This window comes from Pan paniscus, chromosome 10 (assembly GCF_029289425.2).
Source record: "Pan paniscus chromosome 10, NHGRI_mPanPan1-v2.0_pri, whole genome shotgun sequence".
NCBI lineage: Eukaryota > Metazoa > Chordata > Mammalia > Primates > Hominidae > Pan > Pan paniscus.
In genome coordinates, this window is record NC_073259.2 from 44,563,136 (window position 1) to 44,584,483 (window position 21,348).

A 21,348-nucleotide genomic window follows, 5' to 3' on the forward strand; every position below is an offset into this window, starting at 1 on the left:
ATGTACCTTCACATCTCCGGCCTTCCCCCAGCTGCAGCCCTCCCCACAGGGCAAGGGGTCCAAGGGGATTTGCCCATGCAAAGCACACTTGCCCAGGATTAGACCATATTCTGAATACCTGGGACCCTGGAATTCCCTGCCCAGCTTCCTCCTTGGGTCTGTCCTCCCCAGGGAGACCTTGTGTTTTTTCCTGCACAAACTTTTATTTTTCCTGGAATTAATAATCTTGTTTTTTAAAATCATTTATTTTCTATGTATTTCTCACAAAATCTACCTCAAATTCTTCCCCCAGTTGCTTAAATTTCCTCTCAGAATATCTAGATATAGCAGAGAATTCTCTCCATTTCATCTTCTTGAAGACATCACTGCTGGAGACTGCTGACCTTCTCCAATCTGACTGTTCATCCCCTCACCTTGCTGCACATCTGGCAACCTGGCATCTCTTTTCTCATTCTCCTGGGCATGTTCTTTGCCTCATTCTTTTGTTGTTGTTGTTTTGTTTTGAGACAGAGTCTCGCTCTTGTTGCCCAGGCTGGAGTGCAGTGGCCCACTGAACCTCTACTACCCGGGTTCAAGCTATCCTCCTGCCTCAGCCTCCCAAGTATCTGGGACTCCAGGCATGCACCACCACACCCGGCTAATTTTTGTATTTTTAGTAGAGATGGGGTTTCACCATGCTGGCCAGGCTGGACTTGAACTCCTGAGCTCAAGTGATCTGCCTGCCTCAACCTGGCAAAGTGTTGGGATTACAGGCGTAAGTCACTTTGCCTGGCTGCCTCACTCTTCTGTGGGATTTTTATTTGCCATATTCTATGCTTTTCTTTTCTTTTTTTATTTTTTTGACATGGTCACTTATTTTTATAACAATACATATACCATGTTATCACCATGGAATGTAAATTCAGGTTAGACAAGAGAATTTCACAAGTGTAATGGCATTCTGTAGTATAGAAAAGCATGTGTATAATGTCTGTTCAAACCAGCTTACTTATAAATCATTAATTCCATTATAGGTAATATGTTTAACGTTTACAATTCTTACGGAGAAAATAACATTTTCTCCATTTAAAAAGTGTTCTTCAGTTACCTTCCATGAGTGCTTGAAATACATGTTTCTGTTTTAAGATGACATTTTAAAATTATCCTTATATTACAGCAGCAAATACAGATGTCTGCAATTACAAAAGAACTAAACTAGAATTCATAAGTTATTCTCATGTTTACAGTTATGATTCTTTAATAAATACTACTACTATGCAGCTCTATTGTAAGCTTCCTAGATTTGATTTAAACACATACACATATATACTTTCAGCTGTGGGAGGTTTTACAAGTTATATTCCATGCACTTTTTTTTTTTTTTTTTGTATTTTTAGTAGAGATGGGGTTTCATTGTGTTAGCCAGGATGGTCTCAATCTCCTGACCTCGTGATCCACCTGCCTCGGCCTCTCAAAGTGCTGAGATTACAGGTGTGAGCCACCGCGCCCAACCTCCATGCACTTTTTTGACAGAGTTCTAAAAGAGCCAGCCAGTCCACAAGACAGGCAGAAAAAAGTTAAATTAACTGGGGCAAATAGAACTCATATAACATCCAAAACATGCAAGATTCTGCAGCAAACTAGGAGTACTTCAGGATTGGTTTGCTATCTTCTTTAGAACTAATTTTATCTTAACAGTTTAAGAAGGTGGACATTTCAACACCATCTTTTAGGTGACATGTTTCTTTTGTGTTAATTTGACTCCCCTGAATGACCTAGTTAGTAAACTAGTCACTAGTAATTCAGTCACCAGGCAAATCAAGCCTGCAAGAAAGAAGGCCAGTATTCACAATGCCGTGTTATCAGCTGAACCCACTCAAATAGTTTATTTTAATCATTAATATGTAGCTTCAATAATGAGATGTGGATGCGGTGGCTCATGCCTGTAATCCCAGCACTTTGGGAGGCCGAGGTGGGTGGATCACTTGAGGTTAGGAGTACAAGACCAACTTGGCTAATATGGTGAAACCCTGTCTCTACTAAAAAAAAAATACAAAAATTAGCTGGGCATGGTGGCGAGCACCTGTAATCCTAGCTACTCAGGAGGCTGAGGCAGGAGAGTCACTTGAACTCGGGAGGCAGAGGTTGCAGTGAGCAAGATTGTGCCACTGCACTCCAGCTTGGGCAACAGAGCAAGACTCCATCTCAAAAAAAAAAAAAAAAAAAAAGAGATGTCTAACTAAAGTAAGCTCCGCCAACAAAACCAAGATAGCATCTCTTCTACAGTGTAGGTTTTGCCCAGAATTCCCAATACATGGAATGATAGCCCATACCAACAGTCATTGCTCCTTCAACAAAGCCTTGGGCTGCCACACACATGTGGATCAGATGATGCAACATTTTAGTATTTTCCCTGCTCTTCAGTTTGTATAAACATATGCAACAATTGCTGCAAAACCTGCCATTCCAGTGGGGATGAATGGTGCCTCTTTAGCTTTTCAAATAAGTTTGGATCCCTAGATTTTCATCATATGAAGAAAGGGAAACATCTGTGTTTGTTGACACAGTGATCGCTTGAATAATCTCCATAGAGCGAGAAAACCCCCTCACACACCAACCAGCTTCTGATCCCCACCTGTGCCTGTGTTTTTCTTGATTTATAATACTCCCGCTTTTTTGAGGAGACCATCATCCAGAAGCTTCCTGAGAAAGGGAGCAGTAAATTATTTTGGAACTTTGCGTTTTTGCTGTTGTCATTTTTCAACTGTGACCCTTGGATTGGTTGTTTGGCTGGGTAATGAATTCCTTCAGAATTATGAAGGCATTGCTACATGGTCTTCTAGCTTCTGACACTGCTGTGGAGAATGAGAAGTCTGAAGCCTTTTAATTCCTTGTCCTTTCTAGGTGACTTTTCCCCTCTCTGAACTTCTTGTTTCCAATGTTCTGAAATTGCAGTGATATGTCTTGGTGAGTGGCTATTATCTTCCATTGTGCTGGGCACTCAGTGCCCCTCACTTTTGGGGAATAATCTTGAATCATCCTATTGGTGATTTCTTCCTATTTTCTCTATTCTTTCTTTTTTGGAACTCCCATTACTTGGACGATGGACCTGTTGAACTGGTCCTTCTAATTTCTTATTTTTCTCTCTAGCTTTGCATCTTTTTTACTTTATTTTCTGGGAGATTTCCTCAACTTTATTTTCCCATTCTTCTGAGTTTTTCCATCTTTTAAAGGTTTTAATCACTTTCACTTTATTTTTATTCTCCGAATTGTCCTTTTTATAGCATATTTTGTTTCAGGGTTATCTTTTCTCAGAAGCTGTTACTGATAGTTCTGTCATTTTTTTTTCTCTACATAATCTCTGCTCCAGATTTCTTTTTCTGTTGTTTTGGTCTCTGTCTTCTATATTAGATTCTTTTCTTGGAGGTCTTAGACTCCTTGGTTGTCTGCTCACACTTAAGGATGGGTCACCTAAAAGCTGACTGGAAGCATTTGTTCTCTGTTCAGGTGGTACATGGATGGGCTTGTCAGTCATGAGCTTCTTTTTTTTTTTTTTCAGACGGAGTCTCACTCTGTCGCCAGGCTGGAGTGCAGTGGCATGATCTCAGCTCACTGCAACCTCCAACTCCCTGGTTCAAGCGATTCTCCTGCCTTAGCCTCCTGCGTAGCTGCGATTACAGGCACGTGCCAACACGCCCGGCTAATTTTTGTATTTTTAGTAGAGACGGGGTTTCACCATGTTGGCCAGGATGGTCTCGATCTCCTGACCTTGTGATCCACCCACCTCAGCCTCCCAAAGTGCTGGGATTACAGGTGTGAGCCACCACACCCGGCCAGTCATGAGCTTCTTTGCACAGTGATCTGGCTGGGAACTTCTGATGTCAGCATTCCTAGGTTTTCCTTCTCAGGGTGGTCAGACAGAGGAGATTGCCCATCTCTGGTCTGGCACAACCAATTCCATTTGCCATATAGTTCTGCCGCTGCCTTAGGATCTGTCCTTCTCTAGTGTAAGTGAGTAATCTCTCATCCATCTGGCTTCCACTTCTGAAAATATTTTGCTCGTCTCTTCTCCTGTTTCCCTGTCCTTGTGGATTTATGCCTTTAAAAATCCCTTGGCTACATGGGTTTTCAGTGGACAAATTTGGATGCTCATGTTCAATCTACCATTTTTTACCCAGAAACTTTAAGTATATTTTAACTGGTTTTAAAATAGTAGTTTAAAAATATACATATGAATATCAAATTTCTGGGTTCATGAAAACAGGCTTGTTGACATTAAATGACTTTATAATAGAAAGCTATCATGAAATTAAACTTATAATGTAAATGTGTACTAATAAAATATTGCTTTTTTTTGAGACAGGGTCTCATTCTGACACCCAGGCTAGAGTGCAGTGGTGTGGTCTCAGCTCACTGTAGCCTCTGCCTCCCAGGCTCAGGTGACCATCCCACCTCAGCCTCCTGAGTAGCTGGGTCTACAGGCATGTATTACCATACTGGCTAATTTTTGTATTTTTTGTAGAGATGGGGTTTCACCATTTTGCCCAGGCTGATCTCAAACTTCTGGGCTCGAGCCGTCTGCCTGCCCTGGCCTCCGAAAGTGCTGGGATTACAGGCGTGAGCCACCATGTCCAGCCAAAATATTGCTTTTGTTTTGGTTAGTGAGGGTCTGCATACAGCTTTGCTTGAGAAGGGGTTGGGTGGTTTTTTGTTTGTTTGTTTTAAAGTTTGTAAACATCTCTCCCGGGCTAGCGATCACCAAACTATGGCCTTTGAACTGTGGTGAAGGTGTTGTAGCCGGCCACCAAGCTGCTCATGTGAGAGGGGCTAAGAAGGACTAATGTCTACAAGAGGGAGCATCCCAGTCCCAGGGGAAAAGGGTATGCAAATAAAGGAGACTCACCATTGACAAAGGAGGAAGAGTTATTTCCTAACACCCTCCAGTAAGTTCCTAATTGCTAGCCCTTTGCCCTGGTTGCCCACAATCCCTCCACAGTCTCGAGCATTACACAACATTGCATTTTAAAAAATCAACTTTATTGAGGTGTAATTTACATATAATGGCAATTTTAAGTGTACAATACAATGAATTTTCACAAATGTATCCAGTCATGTGACCATCACCATCATCATTTCCTTTACTCAAAAACCTTTGTGCCCTTTTGCAGTCAGTCTCCTCCCTGCTGACCCGGCTTCTGGCATCTACTGATCTGGTTTCTATCACTATTGTTTTGCCTTCCTAGAATTTCATATAAGTGGAATTATATAGTTTGTAGGAGTTTGTGTCTGGCTTGTTTCATTAGTATAATGCTTTTGAAATTTTCCATGTCATTGCATGTGTCAGTAGTTCATTCCTTTGTCATGTGAAGTGGTATATTTCATCACACGGACATACTACAATTTGTTTATCCATTCGCCAGTTAATGGACTGTTGTGTTTGGGTTGTTTTCAGGTTTATCAATACTTCTGTATAGATTTATGTGTGGACATATGTTTTATAATAAATATTTAAATACTTAGGAGTGGGATTGCTGGGCTATATGCTAATGCATATTTTTTAAAAACCTGCTGGCTGGGTGAGGTGGCTCACGCCTGTAATCCTAGCACTTTGGGAGGTCGAGGCAGGTGAATGACCTGAGGTCAGGAGTTCGAGACCAGCCTAGCCATCATGGTGAAACCCCATCTCTACTAAAAATACAAAAATTAGCCGAGCATGGTGGCGGGCACCTGTAATCCCAGCTACTTGGGAGGCTGAGGCAGGAGAATCGCTTGAACCCGGGAGGTGGAGGTTGCAGTGAGCCGAGATTGCACCACTGCACTCCAGGTTGGGCGACAGAGCAAGACTCCATCTCAAAAAAAAAAAAAAAACTGCCAACCTCTTTTCCAAAGTGGCTGTACATTCCCACCAGCAATATACCATATAAGAGTTTCACTTTCCCAAAATCTTCCTCAACACTTGGTATTGTCACACTTTTTATCATCTGACTGATTCTTATCAGAGTTGGGATCTCATGGTTTTAACTTGTATTTCCCTAATGCAATGACTAATAAGTTGAGAATCTTTTTATGTGCTTATTTGCCATTTGTATATTTTCTTTTTTTTTTCTTTTTGAGACACAATCTTGCTCTTTTGCCCGGGCTGGAGTGCAGTGGCATGATCACAGCTCACTGCAGCCTTGACTTCCCTGGACTCAGTGAGCCTCCCGCCTCAGCCTCCCAAGTAGCTGGAACTACAGGCAGGTGCCACCACACCCAGCTAATTTTTGTATTTTTAGTAGAGACGGAGTTTTACTATATTGGTCAGGCTGGTCTCAAACTCCTGACCTCATGATCCACCCACCTCAGCCTCCCAAAGTACTGGGATTACAGGCGTAAGCCATTGCACCTGGCCCATTTGTATAACTTCTTTCGTGATGTGTGTATTTGAATCTTGGGTTGTTTGTCTTCTTGTTGAGTTGTAGTAGCTCTTTATCTATTCTGGATACAACTCCTTTATCAAATACATGTTTGCAAATACTTTTTAGTCTAGTCAGTAGCTTTCAATTCATTTTCTTTTGTTGTTGTTTTTAAATAAATTCAGCTTTTACTTTTTTCCATTTGTAATTGTGATCATATTTTTTTTTAATTTTTAAAAATTTCAATAGGTTTTTGGGAAACAGATGGTGTTTGGTTACATAAATAAGTTATTTAGTGGTGATTTCTGAGATTTAAGTGTACCCATCACCTGAGCAGTGTACACTGTACCCAATGTGTAGTCTTGTTTTTTTTTTTGAGACGGAGTCTCGCTCTGTCACCCAGGCTGGAGTGTAGTGGCACGAACTTGGCTCACTGCAAGCTCTGCCTCCCTGGGTTCACGCCATTCTCCTGTCTCAGCCTCCCGAGTAGCTGGGACTACAGGTACCCGCCACCACGCCTGGCTAATTTTTCATATTTTTAGTAGAGACGGGGTTTCACTGTGTTAGCCAGGATGGTCTCGATCTCCTGACCTCGTGATCCGCCCACCTCAGCCTCCCAAAGGGCTGGAATTACAGGCGTGAACCACTGCGCCCGGCCCCAGTGTGTAGTCCTTTATCCCTCACCCCCCTTCCCACTTTTTCCTCTGAGTCCCCAAAGTCCATTGCATCATTCTTATGCCTTTGTGTCCTCATAGCTTAGCTCCCACAACTTTTACTTTAGACTCAGGGGGTACATGTGCAGGTTTGTTACATGGGTATATTGCGTGAATGTTGTGGTTGGGGGTATGATTGATCCCATCACCCAGATATTGAGCACAGTGCCCAATAGTCAGTTTTTCAGCCCTTTCCTCCTTTTCTCCCTCCTGCTTCCCGTACTCCCCAGTGTCTTTTGTTGCCTCTTTCTGGCCATAAGTACCCAATGTTTAGCTCCCACTTACAAGTGAGAACACGTGGTATTTGGTTTTCTATTCTTGCATTAATTTGCTTAGGATAATAGCCTCCAGCTGCATCCGTGTTGTTGCAAAGGACATTATTTCATTATTTTTTATGGCTGTCTAGTATATCCATGGACCACATTTTCTTTATCCAAAACACTGTTGGTGGTCATGTCATGGAATCAAGTTGGTTCCATGTTTTTGCTATTGTGAATGGCACTGTGATGGATATGAGTGCATGTGTCTTTTTGGTAGAACGATTTATTTTCTTTTGGGTGTATACCGAGTAATGGGATTGCTGGGTTGAATGGTAGTTCTGTTTTGTTTTGTTTTTTAATTTTTTTTTTTTTGAGACAGAGTTTCACTCTTGTTGCCCAGGCTGGAGTGCAATGGCACAATCTCAGCTCACTGCAACCTCCACCTCCCAGGTTCAAGCGATTCTCCTGCCTCAGCCTCCCAAGTAGCTGGGATTACAGCCACCCGCTGCCATGCCTGGCTAATGTTTTGTATTTTTAGTAGAGACGGGGTTTCACCATGTTGGCCAGGCTGGTCTTGAACTCCTGACCTCAGGTGATCCACCCACCAAGGCCTCCCAAAGTGCTAGGGTTACGGGTGTGAGCCACCGTGCCCGGCCAGTTCTTATTTTGTTCGTTTTTGTTTTTTTGAGACAAGGTCTCACTGTCACCCAGGCTGGAGTGCAGTGGTGTGATCACAGCTCACTGCAGCCTTGACCTCCCTGGACTCAGTGATCCTCCCGCCTCAGCCTCCCAAGTAGCTGGAACTACAGGTACATGCCACCATGCCTGGTTAAGTTTTGTATTTTTTGTAGAGATGGGGTTTTCCCATGTTGCCCAGGCTGGTCTGAACTCTTGAGCTCAAGTGATCTGCCCACCTCAGCCTCCCAAAGTTCTGGGATTACAGGCATGAGTCACTGCGCCCGGCCAATTTGAGATCTAACTTTTTTTTTTTTTTTTGAGACAGAGTCTTGCTCTGTCGCCCAGGCTGGAGTGCAGTGGCGTGATCTGGGCCCACTGCAAGCTCTGCCTCCCAGGTTCATGCCATTCTCCTGCCTCAGCCTCCTGAGTAGCTGGGACTACAGCGCCCACCACCACACCCGGCTAATTTTTTGTATTTTTAGTAGAGATGGGGTTTCACCATGTTAGCCAAGATGGTCTCGATCTCCTGACCTCGTGATCTGCCCACCTCGGCCTCCCAAAGTGCTGGGATTACAGGCGTGAACCACTGCACCAGGCCGAGATCTAACTTTTTGAGGTAGGCATTTAGTGCTGTAAACATTCCTCTTGGAATGTTTTCATTTATTTCAAAGAATATTTTGATTTCTGCCTTAATTTTATTGCTTACCCAAAAGTCACTCAGGAGTAAGTTGTTTAACTTCTATGTAATTGTGTGGTTTTGAAGATCTTCTTGTTTTGATTTCTATTTTTATGCCACTGAGGTGTGAGAATATGGTTGGTATGATTTCGATTTTTTTGAATTTATAGAGACTTGCTTTATGGCCAAGCATGTGGTTGATCTTGGAGTGTGTACTGTGTTCACATGAGAAGAATGTATATTCTGAGGTTGGTGGTTGGAGTATTCTGTAAATGTCTATTAGGTCCAATTGGTCAGGTGTCGAATTTAAGTCCTGAATTTCTTTGTTAGTATTTTGCCTTGCTGATCTGTCTAATGCTGTCATTGGGGTGTTAAAGTCTCCCAATATTATTGTGTGGTTGTCTATGTCTTTTTGTAGGTCTAGAAGTACTTGTTTTATGAATCTAAGTGCTCCAATGTTGTGTGCATATATATTTAGAATAGTTAAGTCTTCTTGTTGAATTGAATCCTTTATCTGAAAGGGATATCCAATCTTTTGGCTTCCCTGGGCCACACTGGAAGAAGAATTGTCTTGGCTCAAACATAAAATACACTAACACTAACAATAGCTAATGAACTAAAAAAAAAAAAAAAACACACACACATAAAAAAACCTCATAATGTTTTAAGGCAGTTTATGAATTTGTGTTGGGCTGCATTCAAAGCTGTCCTGGGCCGCATGCAGCCCATGGGTCACAGGTTGGACAAGCTTCCTTTATCATTATGTAATGCCATTCTTTGTCCCTTTAAAAAAAAAAAAAAAAAAAACTTTGTTGGATTAAAGTCTGTTTTATCTAAGAATAGTGACCCTTGCTGTTTTTGAAGAAAGATCCATTTGTGTGATCTTTCTTCAACCCTTTATGTTAAGCCTATTGGTATCATTATGTGTGAGATGGGCCTCTTGAAGACAGCAGACAGACAGGTCTTGTTTTTTCATCCAACTTGCAGCTCTGTGCCTTTTAAGTGGGCCGTTTAGACTGTTTACATTCAAGGTTAATATTGATATGTGAGATTTTGATCCTATCATGAAGTTACTAGCTGATTGCTTTGTAGTTTCTATTATGCAGTTGCTTTATAGAATCTGTCAGCTATTCACCTAACTGTATTTTTGTGGTAGCAGGTATTGTTATTTTATTTCCATGTTTAGAACTCCCTTAAGGATCTCTTGTAAGGCTAGTTTAGTGGTAACAAATTCCCTTAGCACTTGCTTGTCTGGAAAATCTTTTATTTCTCCTTCAACTATGAAGTTTATTTATTTTATTTTATTTTATTTTATTTTTGAGATGGAGTTTCACTCTGTCGTCATGCTGGAGTGCAGTGGCATGATCTCAGCTCACTGCCACCTCCACCTCCCAGGTTCAAGCGATTCTCCTGCCTCAGCCTCCCAAGTAGCTGGGACTACAGGTGCGTGCCACTGTGCTCAGCTAATTTTTGTATTTTTAGTAGAGACAGACTTTCACCATGTTGGCCAGGATGGTAAAGTGCTGGGATTACAGGTGTGAGCTACCATACCTGGCCCAATTATGAAGTTTACTTTGGCAGGATATGAAATTCTTGGTTGGAATTACTTTTCTTTTAAGAATGCAGATGGGCCGGGTGTGGTGGCTCACACCTGTAATCCCAGCACTTTGAGAGGCCAAGGTGGGCGGGTCTTTTGAGGTCAGGAGTCCAAGATGAGCCTGGCCAACATGGTGAAAGCCCATCTCTACAAAAAATACAAAAATTAGCTTGGCGTGGGGGCAGGTGCCTGTAGTTCTAGCTACTTGGGAGACTGAGGCAGGAGAATTGCTTGAATCTGGGAGGTGGAGGTTGCAGTGAGCCGAGATCACACCACTGCACTCCAGCCTGGGCGACAGATCAAGACTGTATCAAAAAAAAAAAAAAAAAGTTGAGGGCTGGGTACCATGGCTCACACCTATAATCCCAGACTTTAGAAGGCTGAGACGGGTGGATTCCTTGAGCCCAGGAGTATGAGAACAGCCTGGGCAACGTGGTGAAATCCCGTCTCTACATTTTTTTTTTCTTGAGACAGAGTCTCCCTCTGTCGCCCAGGCTGGAGTGCAGTGGCGTGATCTCGGCTCACTGCAAGCTCCGCCTCCCGGGTTCACGCCATTCTCCTGCCTCAGCCTCCTGAGTAGCTGGGACTACAGGCGCCCATCACCACGCCCGGCTAATTTTTTGTATTTTTAGTAGAGACGGGGTTTCACTGTGTTAGCCAGGATGGTCTCGATCCCCTGACCTCGTGATCCACCCGCCTCGGCCTCCCAAAGTGCTGGGATTACAGGTGTGAGCCACTGCGCCCGGCCTACATTTTTATTTATTTTTTTTTTTTGAGACACAGTCTTGCTCTGTTGCCCAGGCTGAAGTGCAGCAGTGCAGTCTCAATTCACTGCAATCTCAGCCTCCTGGATTCAAGCAATTCTAATGCCCCAGTCTCCTGAATAGCTGGGACTACAGGTGCATGCCACCACGCCTGGCTAATTTTTGTATTTGTATTTGTATTTTTTTATTTTGAAATGAAGTCTTGCTCAGTCGTCCAGGCTGGAGTGCAGTGGTGGGATCACAGCTCACCGCAACCTCTGCCTCCCAGGTTCAAGCAATTCTCCTGCCTCAGCCTCCTGAGTAGCTGGGATTACAGGCACCCACCACCATGCCTGTCTAATTTTTGTATTTTTAGTAGAGATGGGGTTTCACCATGTTGGCCAGGCTGGTCTTGAACTCCTGACTTCAGATGATCCACCTGCCTCAGCCTCCCAAAGTGCTAGGATTACAGGCATAAACCACTGTGCCTGGCCTAATTTTTTTATTTTTAGTAGAGACAACGTTTCACCATGTTGGTCAGGCTGGTCTCGAACTCCTGGCCTCAAGTGATTCGCCCGCCTTGGCCTCTCAAGTGCTGGGATTACAGGCATGAACCACTGTGCCTGGCCTTGTTCATTTTTAAAAATTACCTTTTTTATATATTTGTCTGACTAGGTTAGTTCAAAAGACCAAACTTCAAGCTCCAAAATTCTTTCTTCTACATGGTCCAGTCATTGATAAAGCTTTCAATTGTATTTTGAAATTCTTTAAGTGAGTTTTTCTTTTTTTTTTTTTTTTTTTGAGATGGAGTCTTGCTCTGTCGCCCAGGCTGGAGTGCAGTGGCGCAATCTTGGCTCACTGCAAGCTCTGCCTCCCGCGTTCACGCCACTCTCCTGCCTCAGCCTCCTGAGTAGCTGGGACTACAGGCGCCCACCACCATGTCTGGCTAGTTTTTTGTATTTTTAGTAGAGATGGGGTTTCACCATGTTAGCCAGGATGGTCTCGGTCTCCTGACCTCATGATCCGCCCGCCTCGGCCTCCCAAAGTGCTGGGATTACAGGCGTGAGCCACCACGCCCAGCCTGAGTTTTTCAATTCCAGAAGCTCTGACTGATTTATTTTCAAGATGTTTATCTATTCCTTTATTTTGTGGATTGCTTTAGAAGTTTCTTTAGGTTGATGTTCAACCTTGTCTTGGATCTTGTTGAGTTTCCTAGCAATCCATGCTTTGAATTCTTTATCTGTCATTTCTGAGTTTCAATTTTGGTTAAGGACTAGACATCTAGTGTGATCCTTTGGTGGTGTCACTACATTCAGATTTTTCATGGTGCCAGAATTCTTGCTTTGGTTCTTTCTCATCTGGAGATGCTGGCAATTCTAATTTGTGTGTGGGGTGGGGGGGCAGAATTTTTTTCTTTTTATTTCTTTCCCTATAATATCGGGGTTTTTTTTTTTTTCACCTTCCCTTTCCTTCTCCCCTGCCTAGGGGGTAATGACTGTAGAGAATATTAGATTGGGTCTTTTGGCTTTGCTTCTATAGCCTTGTATACTATCAGCAGATTTTATATTGGGTTGTGTGGTTTGATGTACAGGCCAGTAGATGGTACTTATAAGTAAGAGCCAGCTGTGGCCAACGTGGCTGGGTATATTCTTGATCCTTGTTTACTGGCAGAAGCTCTCTGTTGCCTCAGGCAATGGGCTGATCCATGGAATGCACAGTGGCTTGAGCTCCCTGCTCAGTCCCAGGAGGTAAGATGAGTGGGGCTGGACCAGAGCAGGCCTGTCTACAGGTCCCTCAATGGCAGGCACAGCACCAACACCAAGGGAGAATCCAGTGGGCTGCCACCCACTGCCCAGAGGTGTTGCTAGTTGTTGAGTTGGGAAACCTCCTTGGCCCAAAGTTCTATGCACAAGGAACCAGGGTGGCCTAAACTCCTAATCCAGGAGAGTGCATGCTCCAGGTGTCTGAGTGTGGAATGCAGAGGGCACTGCTGCACCACAATCTCTACACAGGGAGGGTGGGGTGGCAGGCTGCTAATTCATGTGAACGGATGCTCCGACTGCCTAGAGATCTGTCTGGGCATGGGGTGGATAGGGTGCCTCTTCACCATGGTCTCTATACAGGAAGGGTGTGCCAACTCAGACTGCAAATGCAGGCAAGCAGGTGCTCCAAATGCCTGAAGATCTGCCTGGGTGTGGAGCAGAGTGAGCCCCACTTCACTAGAGTGTCTGCACAGGAAGGATAGGGCAGCTCAGGCTGCTGATCTGGGTGAGTGGGTGCTCCAAATGCCTGGATATCTCCCTGAGTGTCGAGCTGAGAGGGCCCCACTGCACCATGATCTCAGGAGAACAGTCTAGCATACCAAGCAATAACTCACTCAGACCAGTCCACAGGTCACCAAGCTGACCCTGGTTGCATCTTGTTGCCTAGGAGAAACCACAGCTATAGCAGTCCCTTTCCCACCCCAGTCCTGTGACAGGGAAGAGCACATTGCCAGCACCTACTGCAAGGTGCTTTCTACAATTCTGGCTGTAGAAACCTCTATGCACCTCGAGAGCAGGCACTCCAATCTCTGGCCCAAGACTAAAATGCCTGTGTGGCCACGCTACTGTGTCGCCAAAGAATGACTAACTTTGTATGCCTGGATTAAAAGTGGCATCCTGGGCCTGGGAAATGCCTACAGCTTTTCCCAATGTCTTTCCTTCTCAGTGTCTCCAAATATCTTCTCAAGATACCTCCAGGACTTGGGAGAAACAAAGTGCTCTCCCTTGGCCTCTGTTGCTTGTATCTCCAGTGGAAAGGGCACTTTCCCGAAGTGCCCTTTCCACTGGATGGAAAGAGCCTGTCTGCCTCTCTCATGTACTGGGGCTTCACTCACTTTTATGAGCCAAATGCCATCACAGGGGCTGTTTGCCTTTGTTTTCCTCCCTGAGACCTAGGGTGTTCTTCATGATTCTGTTGGATTCCCATTTTCTTTCTTGAATTAAAGCCCACAGAGTTGATCTTTATGCACTACCTTGCAATTTCCAAGTGACTGAGGCACACTAACAGCCGCAAATCTGCCATCTTGGGGAAAAAAAGTGTTTTTTTTGTTTTTTTTTTGGAGACGGAGTCTTGCTCTGTCACTCAGGCTGGAGTACAGTGATATGATCTCAGCTCACTGCAAACCAGGACTCCTGGGTTCAAGCAATTCTCCTGCCTCAGCTTCCAGAGTAGCTGGGATTACAGGTGCACACCACCACACCCAGCTAATTTTTATGTTTTTAGTAGAGACAAGGTTTCACCATGTTGGCCAGGCTCATCTTGAACTCCTGACCTCAAGTGATCCACCCGCCTCAGGCTCCCAAAGTGCTGGGATTACAGGCATGAGCCACCGCACCCGGCCAACTTTTTTTTTTTTTTTTTTAAGGTATGAAGTCTTGCTAAGTTGCCCAGGCTGGACTTCAGCTCCTGGAGTCAAGCAATCCTCTTGTTTCAGCCTCCCAATCAATTCATTTTCTTTTATGTCTATATTTGTGAGCAATATTCGTCTGTAGTACTTTTTTTTCTTTTCTTGTCATGTTTTTCTGGTTTTGGTACCAAGATAATGCTAAACTCAGCTGGGTGCGGTGGCTGATGCCTGTAATCCCAGCACTTTGGGAGGCCAAGGTGGGTGGATCACCTGGGGTCAGGAGCTTGAGAGCAGCCTGACCAACATGGTGAAACCCCATCTCTACTAAAAATACAAAAATTAGCTGCGCGTGGTGGCACGCGCCTGTAGTCCCAGCTGCTAGGGAGGCTGAGGTGGGAGAATCACTTGAACCCAGGAGGTGGAGGTTGCAGTGAGCCGAGATCACGCCACTGCACTCTGGCCTGGGCAACAGAGTAAGACTCTGTCTCAGAAAAAATTAAAAAATAAAATAAAAATAATGCTAACCTCATAAAATGATTTGAGAAGTGTTCTTTACTATTCAATTTTTTGAAAGAGTTTTTATAGAACCGTATCTTTTTTTCTTAAATGTTTGGCAGAACTCACCAATTAAACCATCTGGGGCTGGAGTTTTCTTTGAGGGAAAGGTTTTTTATATTATGAATCCAATTTCTTTAGTAGATTTACGGATATTCAAAGCTTTTTTTTTCTTTAGTGAGCATTGATAGGTTACGTATGTTAAAGAATTTGCCCATTTCATCTAATTTACCAACTTTATTGGCATAAAGGTTTTTCATATTGCTCTCTCATATTATTCCCACTGTAGAGTCTGTAGTCTCTTATTCTTCATATTGGTAGCTTGTCTTCTCTCTTTTCTTCCTGGTAAATATGGCTAGAGTTTTATCAATTGCATTAATCTTTTCAAAACATCAGATTTTAGTTGCATTGATTTTCTTCTATTTTTGTTTGTTTTCTATTGGTCTCTATTCTTATTCTTATTATTTCCTTCCTTCTGCTTATTTTGGGTTTTTTTGTTCTTCCTTTTCTAGTTTTTTCCTCTAAGCACTGATTTGGCACCATCCTCAAAATTGTGGTATGTTTCTATTTTTACTCGGTTCAAAGTATTTCATAACTTTCCCTGTGATTTCTTGTTTGACTCAGGGTTATATGGAAGTATGTTGCTTAATTTGTAAAATATTTGGGAATTTTCCAAAGATCTCTCAATTATTGATTTATAGTTTAATACCATAGTGGTCAGAGAACATATTTTGTATTATTTTAAGACTTCTTAGGGTAATTGATACTTGTTTTATGGCCCAAATTATGGTTTATATGATCATTGTTCCATATGCGTAGGGAATAATATGTGTCCTGCTGTTGGGTGAAGTGTTCTATGACTGTCAATGGAGTCAAGTTGGTTGATAGTATTTTTCAAAACCTCTATACTTTTTATTTTTTGCTACTTCTATCAACTCCTGCAAGAGAAGTGCTGGAATCTCCAACTATAATTTTGGATTTACCTATTCCTCCTTTCAGTTCTGGAAGCTTTTTACTTCATGTATTTTGAAGCAATGTTATTAGGTGTATACACATTTAGAATTATGTTCCCCTTATTAATTGACATCTTTAGCATTATGGGATGTTCCTCCCTCTGTATGTTTGTGTATGTGTGTGTGTGTGTGTGTGTGTGTGTGTCAGGGTATCTATCACCTAGGCTGGGGTGTAGTGGCGTGAACATGGCTCACTGCAGCCTTGACCTCCTGGGCTCAAGTGATCCTCCCATCTCAACCTCTCAAGTAGTTGGGATCCCAGGCATGTGCCACCATGCCTGGCTATTTTTTTAATTTTTTTGTAGAGCTAGGCTCTCACCATGTTGCCCAGGCTGGTCTCAAACTCCTGGGCTCAAGTGATCCTCCCACCTCAGCCTCCCAAATTGTTGGGATTACAGGCATGAGCCACTGAGCCTGGCCTCCATTTGGTTATTGATTGGCTCTAATTTTTACAAATTTAAAATATTTTATTCAGGAAAATAACTTTTGCTAATTGCTTTTTCTTATTTGTAGACATTAATGTTTTGTTTGGGAGCATAACATTTAGTAATTTTTAAAAAGCAACAAGTAGGCCGGGCACGGTGGCTCACACCTGTAATCCCAGCACTTTGGGAGGCCAAGGTGGGTGGATCACGAGGTCAGGAGATCGAGACCATCCTCGCTAACACAGTGAAACCCCGTCTTTACTAAAAATACAAAAAATAAATTAGCCAGGCGTGGTGGCACGCACCTGTAATCCCAGCTACTCAGGAGGCTGAGCCAGGAGAATCACTTGAACCCAGGAAGTGGAGGTTGCAGTGACCGAGATCACACCACTGCACTCCAGCCTGGGCTACAGAGGGAGACTCCGTCTCAAAAAAAAAAAAAAAAAAAGGCAACAAGTCAAGTAAATATATGTTAGGTAATGGACAAAAAGCTAGATAGTGGGGAGTCTCATCTCCTAATTCTTCTAATCAAACTGATGATGTCACTGGGGAAAAGAGGATCAGTTGGAACCTGGCGTTTGGCAGTTACCAGAGGAGCTGTGCCTGGGCAGAGGGTACCCAGGAGACACCCTGGTGCCCTTAACCTCCAAAGCAGACAACATTGTGTGTCCAGGCCTGTGGACCAGAAACACAGGATGTTTTGTGACTGACAGAGTGATCCAAAATGGAGAAGGATGACCCCCCACAGTTGGTGACTCCCACATCAGTGAAAGCCATCATCCTGAGGATTGAGGCTGCCCAGCTAACTCGGGCTCAAGAGGTAGCCCCTGAGATGAAGGAATCACTCTTACATTGGGATCTGATGCGGAGACTGGGGACTGATCCCAGGTTTGAGTGAGATTCCAGCTCTGGGTCCTCAGAGGCCCTGGGATATTCAGCAACCTGGGTCTGCAGACAGATTAGTATAAATTATCTCTCTCCTAAACTTGGCCTATGCAGGGTGAGCTGAAAGCAACCACCCGCCTGAGGCAGGGCTGGGGCCGGGAAGGGGGCAGGAAGCTCGAGGATAGCCCTGAGGCACATCGTGGTGGTGTGGTGGGTCTTAGAGGGCAGGAGAAAGGACCCAGAATCTGTTCTTGGCAACCCTCCAGAATCCCCCAAGCTGAGCCCAGGAAGTTCATAGGGGTTGGGGAAATGTCCAAAGGCTCAAATCACCCTGTACATGAGGCTCTAGTACATTTTTTACTTGAGCCTCTGATCCTAGAGTTTCTTGGGGCCTCACTTTTCCAAGCTTCTGTTGCCTGTGGATCCTTGTGAGGAAAGACATCCAGAAACCCCCAGCAACCTCTGAAATTCTAAAGAAATGTTTGCTGTGGGGTTTTGGTATTCTATACTTTCTTGACCTTCTTAATAATCACAATGATAATAAAAGCTACCACTTTTGTGTAATGTGCCAGGTACTATTAAAAGCACTTTAAAATATTTAATTCATTTAATCCTTACAGAAACCCTGTGACATAGGTACTATAATGATTCCCACTTTAAATATAAGAAAACTGAGACCCAAAGAGGCTAAGCGACTTGTCCAAGGTCACGCTGCTAGCATGTGGCTTCTGGCTCAAGTCCACAGCCCTAACACTACAATCTGCTGCTTCTCTATAGGATATTTCTACCCAGCTCTCAGACATTTTGGACAATGTCAATTGTGTCATCAACCGCTTCCAGGAAGAATTAGGATATGATTTAAAAGAAAATGCCAAATCTCAGCAGACAGATCCAAAGGGCAAGAAGAGATTCATCTTGCTGGAAAAAATTGCCTCCTTCTCCAAAGATGCTATGATGAAGGAGAAGCACCTGTATGACATTCTCCGCTGGCTGGGTGACTGGGGTGAGTTTGCAGGCTGGGCACCGTGCCTCCTCTGGGAGGGGAGTGTGGGTGGCGAGCACAGGGACAGCACAGGACAAATCCCCTTCTCCAGTGAAGCATTCCACCACTCATGTCACAGCACATCACCTCCATGCTCCTGAGGGGCAGACACAGAAGTGTCCAAACATCACAGATCATGACATTAGCTGAATATATGATGAAGCCTAAGTCACGGGTCCATTGTGACATCTCATTTTTGTGCAGGATAGAAACTAAATTCAAACCCACATTAGCTATTTTATAGAGCACCCCTGGGTGATATTCAAAGCACTGAATGACCTTTACTGCATGGGCCCTGATGCCAGCTGTGAGCAACTGGTGCAGCCATTTGGGTGTGGGCCAGCCGCATTAAACTCTAAAGCTAAGTGCTACCCCCCACTCAGCTCAGAGTCATCCCATCACAGGACCTGTGTGCTGTGTGCTGGATGCTCCAGTGTTGGAAGAAGATGGTATTGGTATGTGCCCTGCCCCCTGCATACTACCCCATGCTTGGAAGCTCTTAGTTCAGTGGTCCCTCAGCTGCCCTCAAGACTGACAGAGCTGTTGATTCTGCTTAATTAATTCAGTTGTCCAGATGTTGGACTAGGCAATCAGCATAGAGCAGTAACAAGTCAGATACCTCTCTGCTGTACAGACAATACTATTTAATGTCCATTGTGAGTTTCTACATGGCAGGCCTCATGTTAACTGTTCCACATGTATTATCTCATTTAATCTTCACGCAGTTCTTTTATAGGGAAGGAAACTGAGGCTCAGGGGGATAAGTGACTTGCCCAACATCACATAGCTAGTAAGAGGTAAAATCAATGTGACTTCACAGCTGCTGGAAACCCTGTGCTATAGGGCTGTCTGTGTCCCCCTGGAGGACAGACTGCTCTCAGCCTGCACCTCCCATCCCTTCTCCAGGTGACACTCTGACCTATGAGATCGGGCCCAGGAAGAGTGAAGAGGAAGAAGCAGCTCTGGACGAATGGATTGAAGCGACGGAGAAAGTGTTACCGCTGTCCCTCATTGCCACCAAAAGAGGCATCGAGTCACTCACTGCCCTTTGCTCCACTCTCATTGAAGGACAAAAGAAAAGGTCACAAGGTAGGTTCTAGGAGCACCTGGCCAGGGAGCTAGGTGGGGACGGGGTGGAGCCATGGCAGGGGAAGTCAGAGGCTGGGCCTGGGGTCTTTCTGATTCTCCTCCATCACAGAAGTTTGATTTGAGATGGATGGGCAGTGGTGAGGGGCTGAGGGTTGAGCCCAGGCCAAGCACTGAGCAGCTCTGAGCTGTCCTTCAGCGCTAAGGGAGGTGTGATGTGGAGACAGGTCTCTGGTGTGCTCACTGGAGCTGTGGCCTCATGTAGGTTCTGAGGAACAAAGCTGGGAGGCCAGGAGGGCTAGAGTTAGCAGCTAGAACCTGCGGGCCATCCTCTCCTCACTCCAAACCCAGCAACAGAGCTAGGAAGGTTGGGGAGGCTCAGCTAGAGGCTGCTGCAGAGGTGGTCCATCAGCAAATAGCTGAACCTTGGCTTTTTACTCCCATCAACATTAGGAGAACCTGATATTATCGAACTCGTACATTTTGTAGATGAGAACATTGAAGCTCAGAGAAGAGAAGGGACCACAAGGAAAGGCTGTGGCCCCACACATAGGTTTTCTGGCTTCTTAATCTCACTCAAGAGTTTGAATTGCATCTCTGTCAATTTCTGGTTGTATCACTTTGGGCAAGGACTTCATCTCTCTGAGCCTCAGTTTCCTCATATATAAACAGAAGAGGATACTGCCTAGCTCCAGGTTTGTGGGGAGGCTTCCACACAGTGTGAGGTGTCTGACACCATGCTTGGAACATGCTCAGGGCTTAATTAACAATAGTTAACCATCAGCATTTACCATTGTTCCTCATGGCCAGCCTCATTATCAATCAAGTAAGGTCAGCAGGAGGGAGAAGGCAGGGAAAAGTGGATAAGGAAACAATCTCTTCTGCAATCTGTACCGTACTATGTCTTCAAATACACTTATTGTATACTTAGACCCTCACTAGATTATAAACTTATGAATGGTAAAGACTGTATCTTTAGTTCTTTCTTTTTAGGGATGATTTATTGAGCACTTACTAGGTTCCTGTTACTGCACTTGGCACTAAACATACATAATCTAAGTCCTATGACATAGATTCTATGATTATCCCCATTTTTCACATTGGGAAACTGAGACACTGAGAAGTTAGGAAAATTGCCCAAGGCAAATCAGAAAGATGGGATTCAAACCCAAGTTATCTTATTGCAGAATCTAAACTCTGGACCACTAGGCCACATGGCCTCTCTGACAATACTAGCTAGATGCTAGCCCAACTTCAGTATCCCTTAATTTTTATATTTCCTCTACCCCTCATCTGAAGTTAGCATTGTTTTTTCCACCAGTGATGTTTATTAAATAGGCAGATGAATGGATGCTCCAAGATAATCACTCCACCAGCTCTATACATAGTAGGTCCAAGGGGGTACAATGACCACCGTGACCCAGCCTTTGAAAAATTGAGATCTGCTAATGGCAGGCACAATCTGTGTGTAGTGCATTTTCCTGGGGAGAGAGGGTCTGCTGCTTTCCTCAGAGTATCAAAGGGATCCCCCAAATGGAAAAAGACATTAGTTATTAAAAAAAAAAAACATAAAACATGTGAACAGTTGGAGGACCATGTGATAAATTCTCCATAAGCAGAGTCCAGTGCTAATGGGAAAGGGAAACCAGGCTTCCTAGTTGGGTGTAAGGGGTTTGAGTAGCTGACAATAGGAGGCAAACACAGATACTGAGGCTGGGAAGTGGCATGATTAGAAAAATAACTCTACCCCAGGAGAACATGGAAGACCAGGAGGATGCTGCAGCGAGCTGTGCTGGATTGCCTATGCCAGGCCCTTCTGGTCTCTGCAGGTGCTGTGGAGCTGGCAGACCCTGAGGCTGGGCTCTGGGCAAGCTCTGCACTCAGCAGAGGTCTGTCCTGACAGCACTGTC

The 21,348-nt window shown here is 44.2% G+C and overlaps 1 protein-coding gene and 1 pseudogene across 5 annotated transcripts in view; one reads left to right on the forward strand and one right to left on the reverse strand.

Moving 5' to 3' along the window:
- Positions 1 to 176: 176 nt before the first annotated feature.
- On the reverse strand, positions 177 to 2,568 carry LOC106635369 (HIG1 domain family member 1A, mitochondrial-like; annotated as a pseudogene).
- A 3,495-nt stretch (positions 2,569 to 6,063) lies between these two features.
- The window catches only part of FAM186B (family with sequence similarity 186 member B), a 38,884-nt gene continuing 23,599 nt past the window's right edge, over positions 6,064 to 21,348 (forward strand). For all 5 annotated transcript variants that reach the window (XR_008620413.2, XM_003825842.4, XM_008951174.5 and 2 more), the window contains exons 1-3: positions 6,064 to 17,245; positions 18,088 to 18,313; positions 19,259 to 19,441. Coding sequence is in view for 4 of the 5 variants with exons in the window: in XM_003825842.4 (XP_003825890.2) it covers positions 17,150 to 17,245; positions 18,088 to 18,313; positions 19,259 to 19,441 (505 nt within the window). In the remaining variant the exon portion in view is untranslated. The remainder of the gene's footprint in view (positions 17,246 to 18,087; positions 18,314 to 19,258; positions 19,442 to 21,348) is intronic.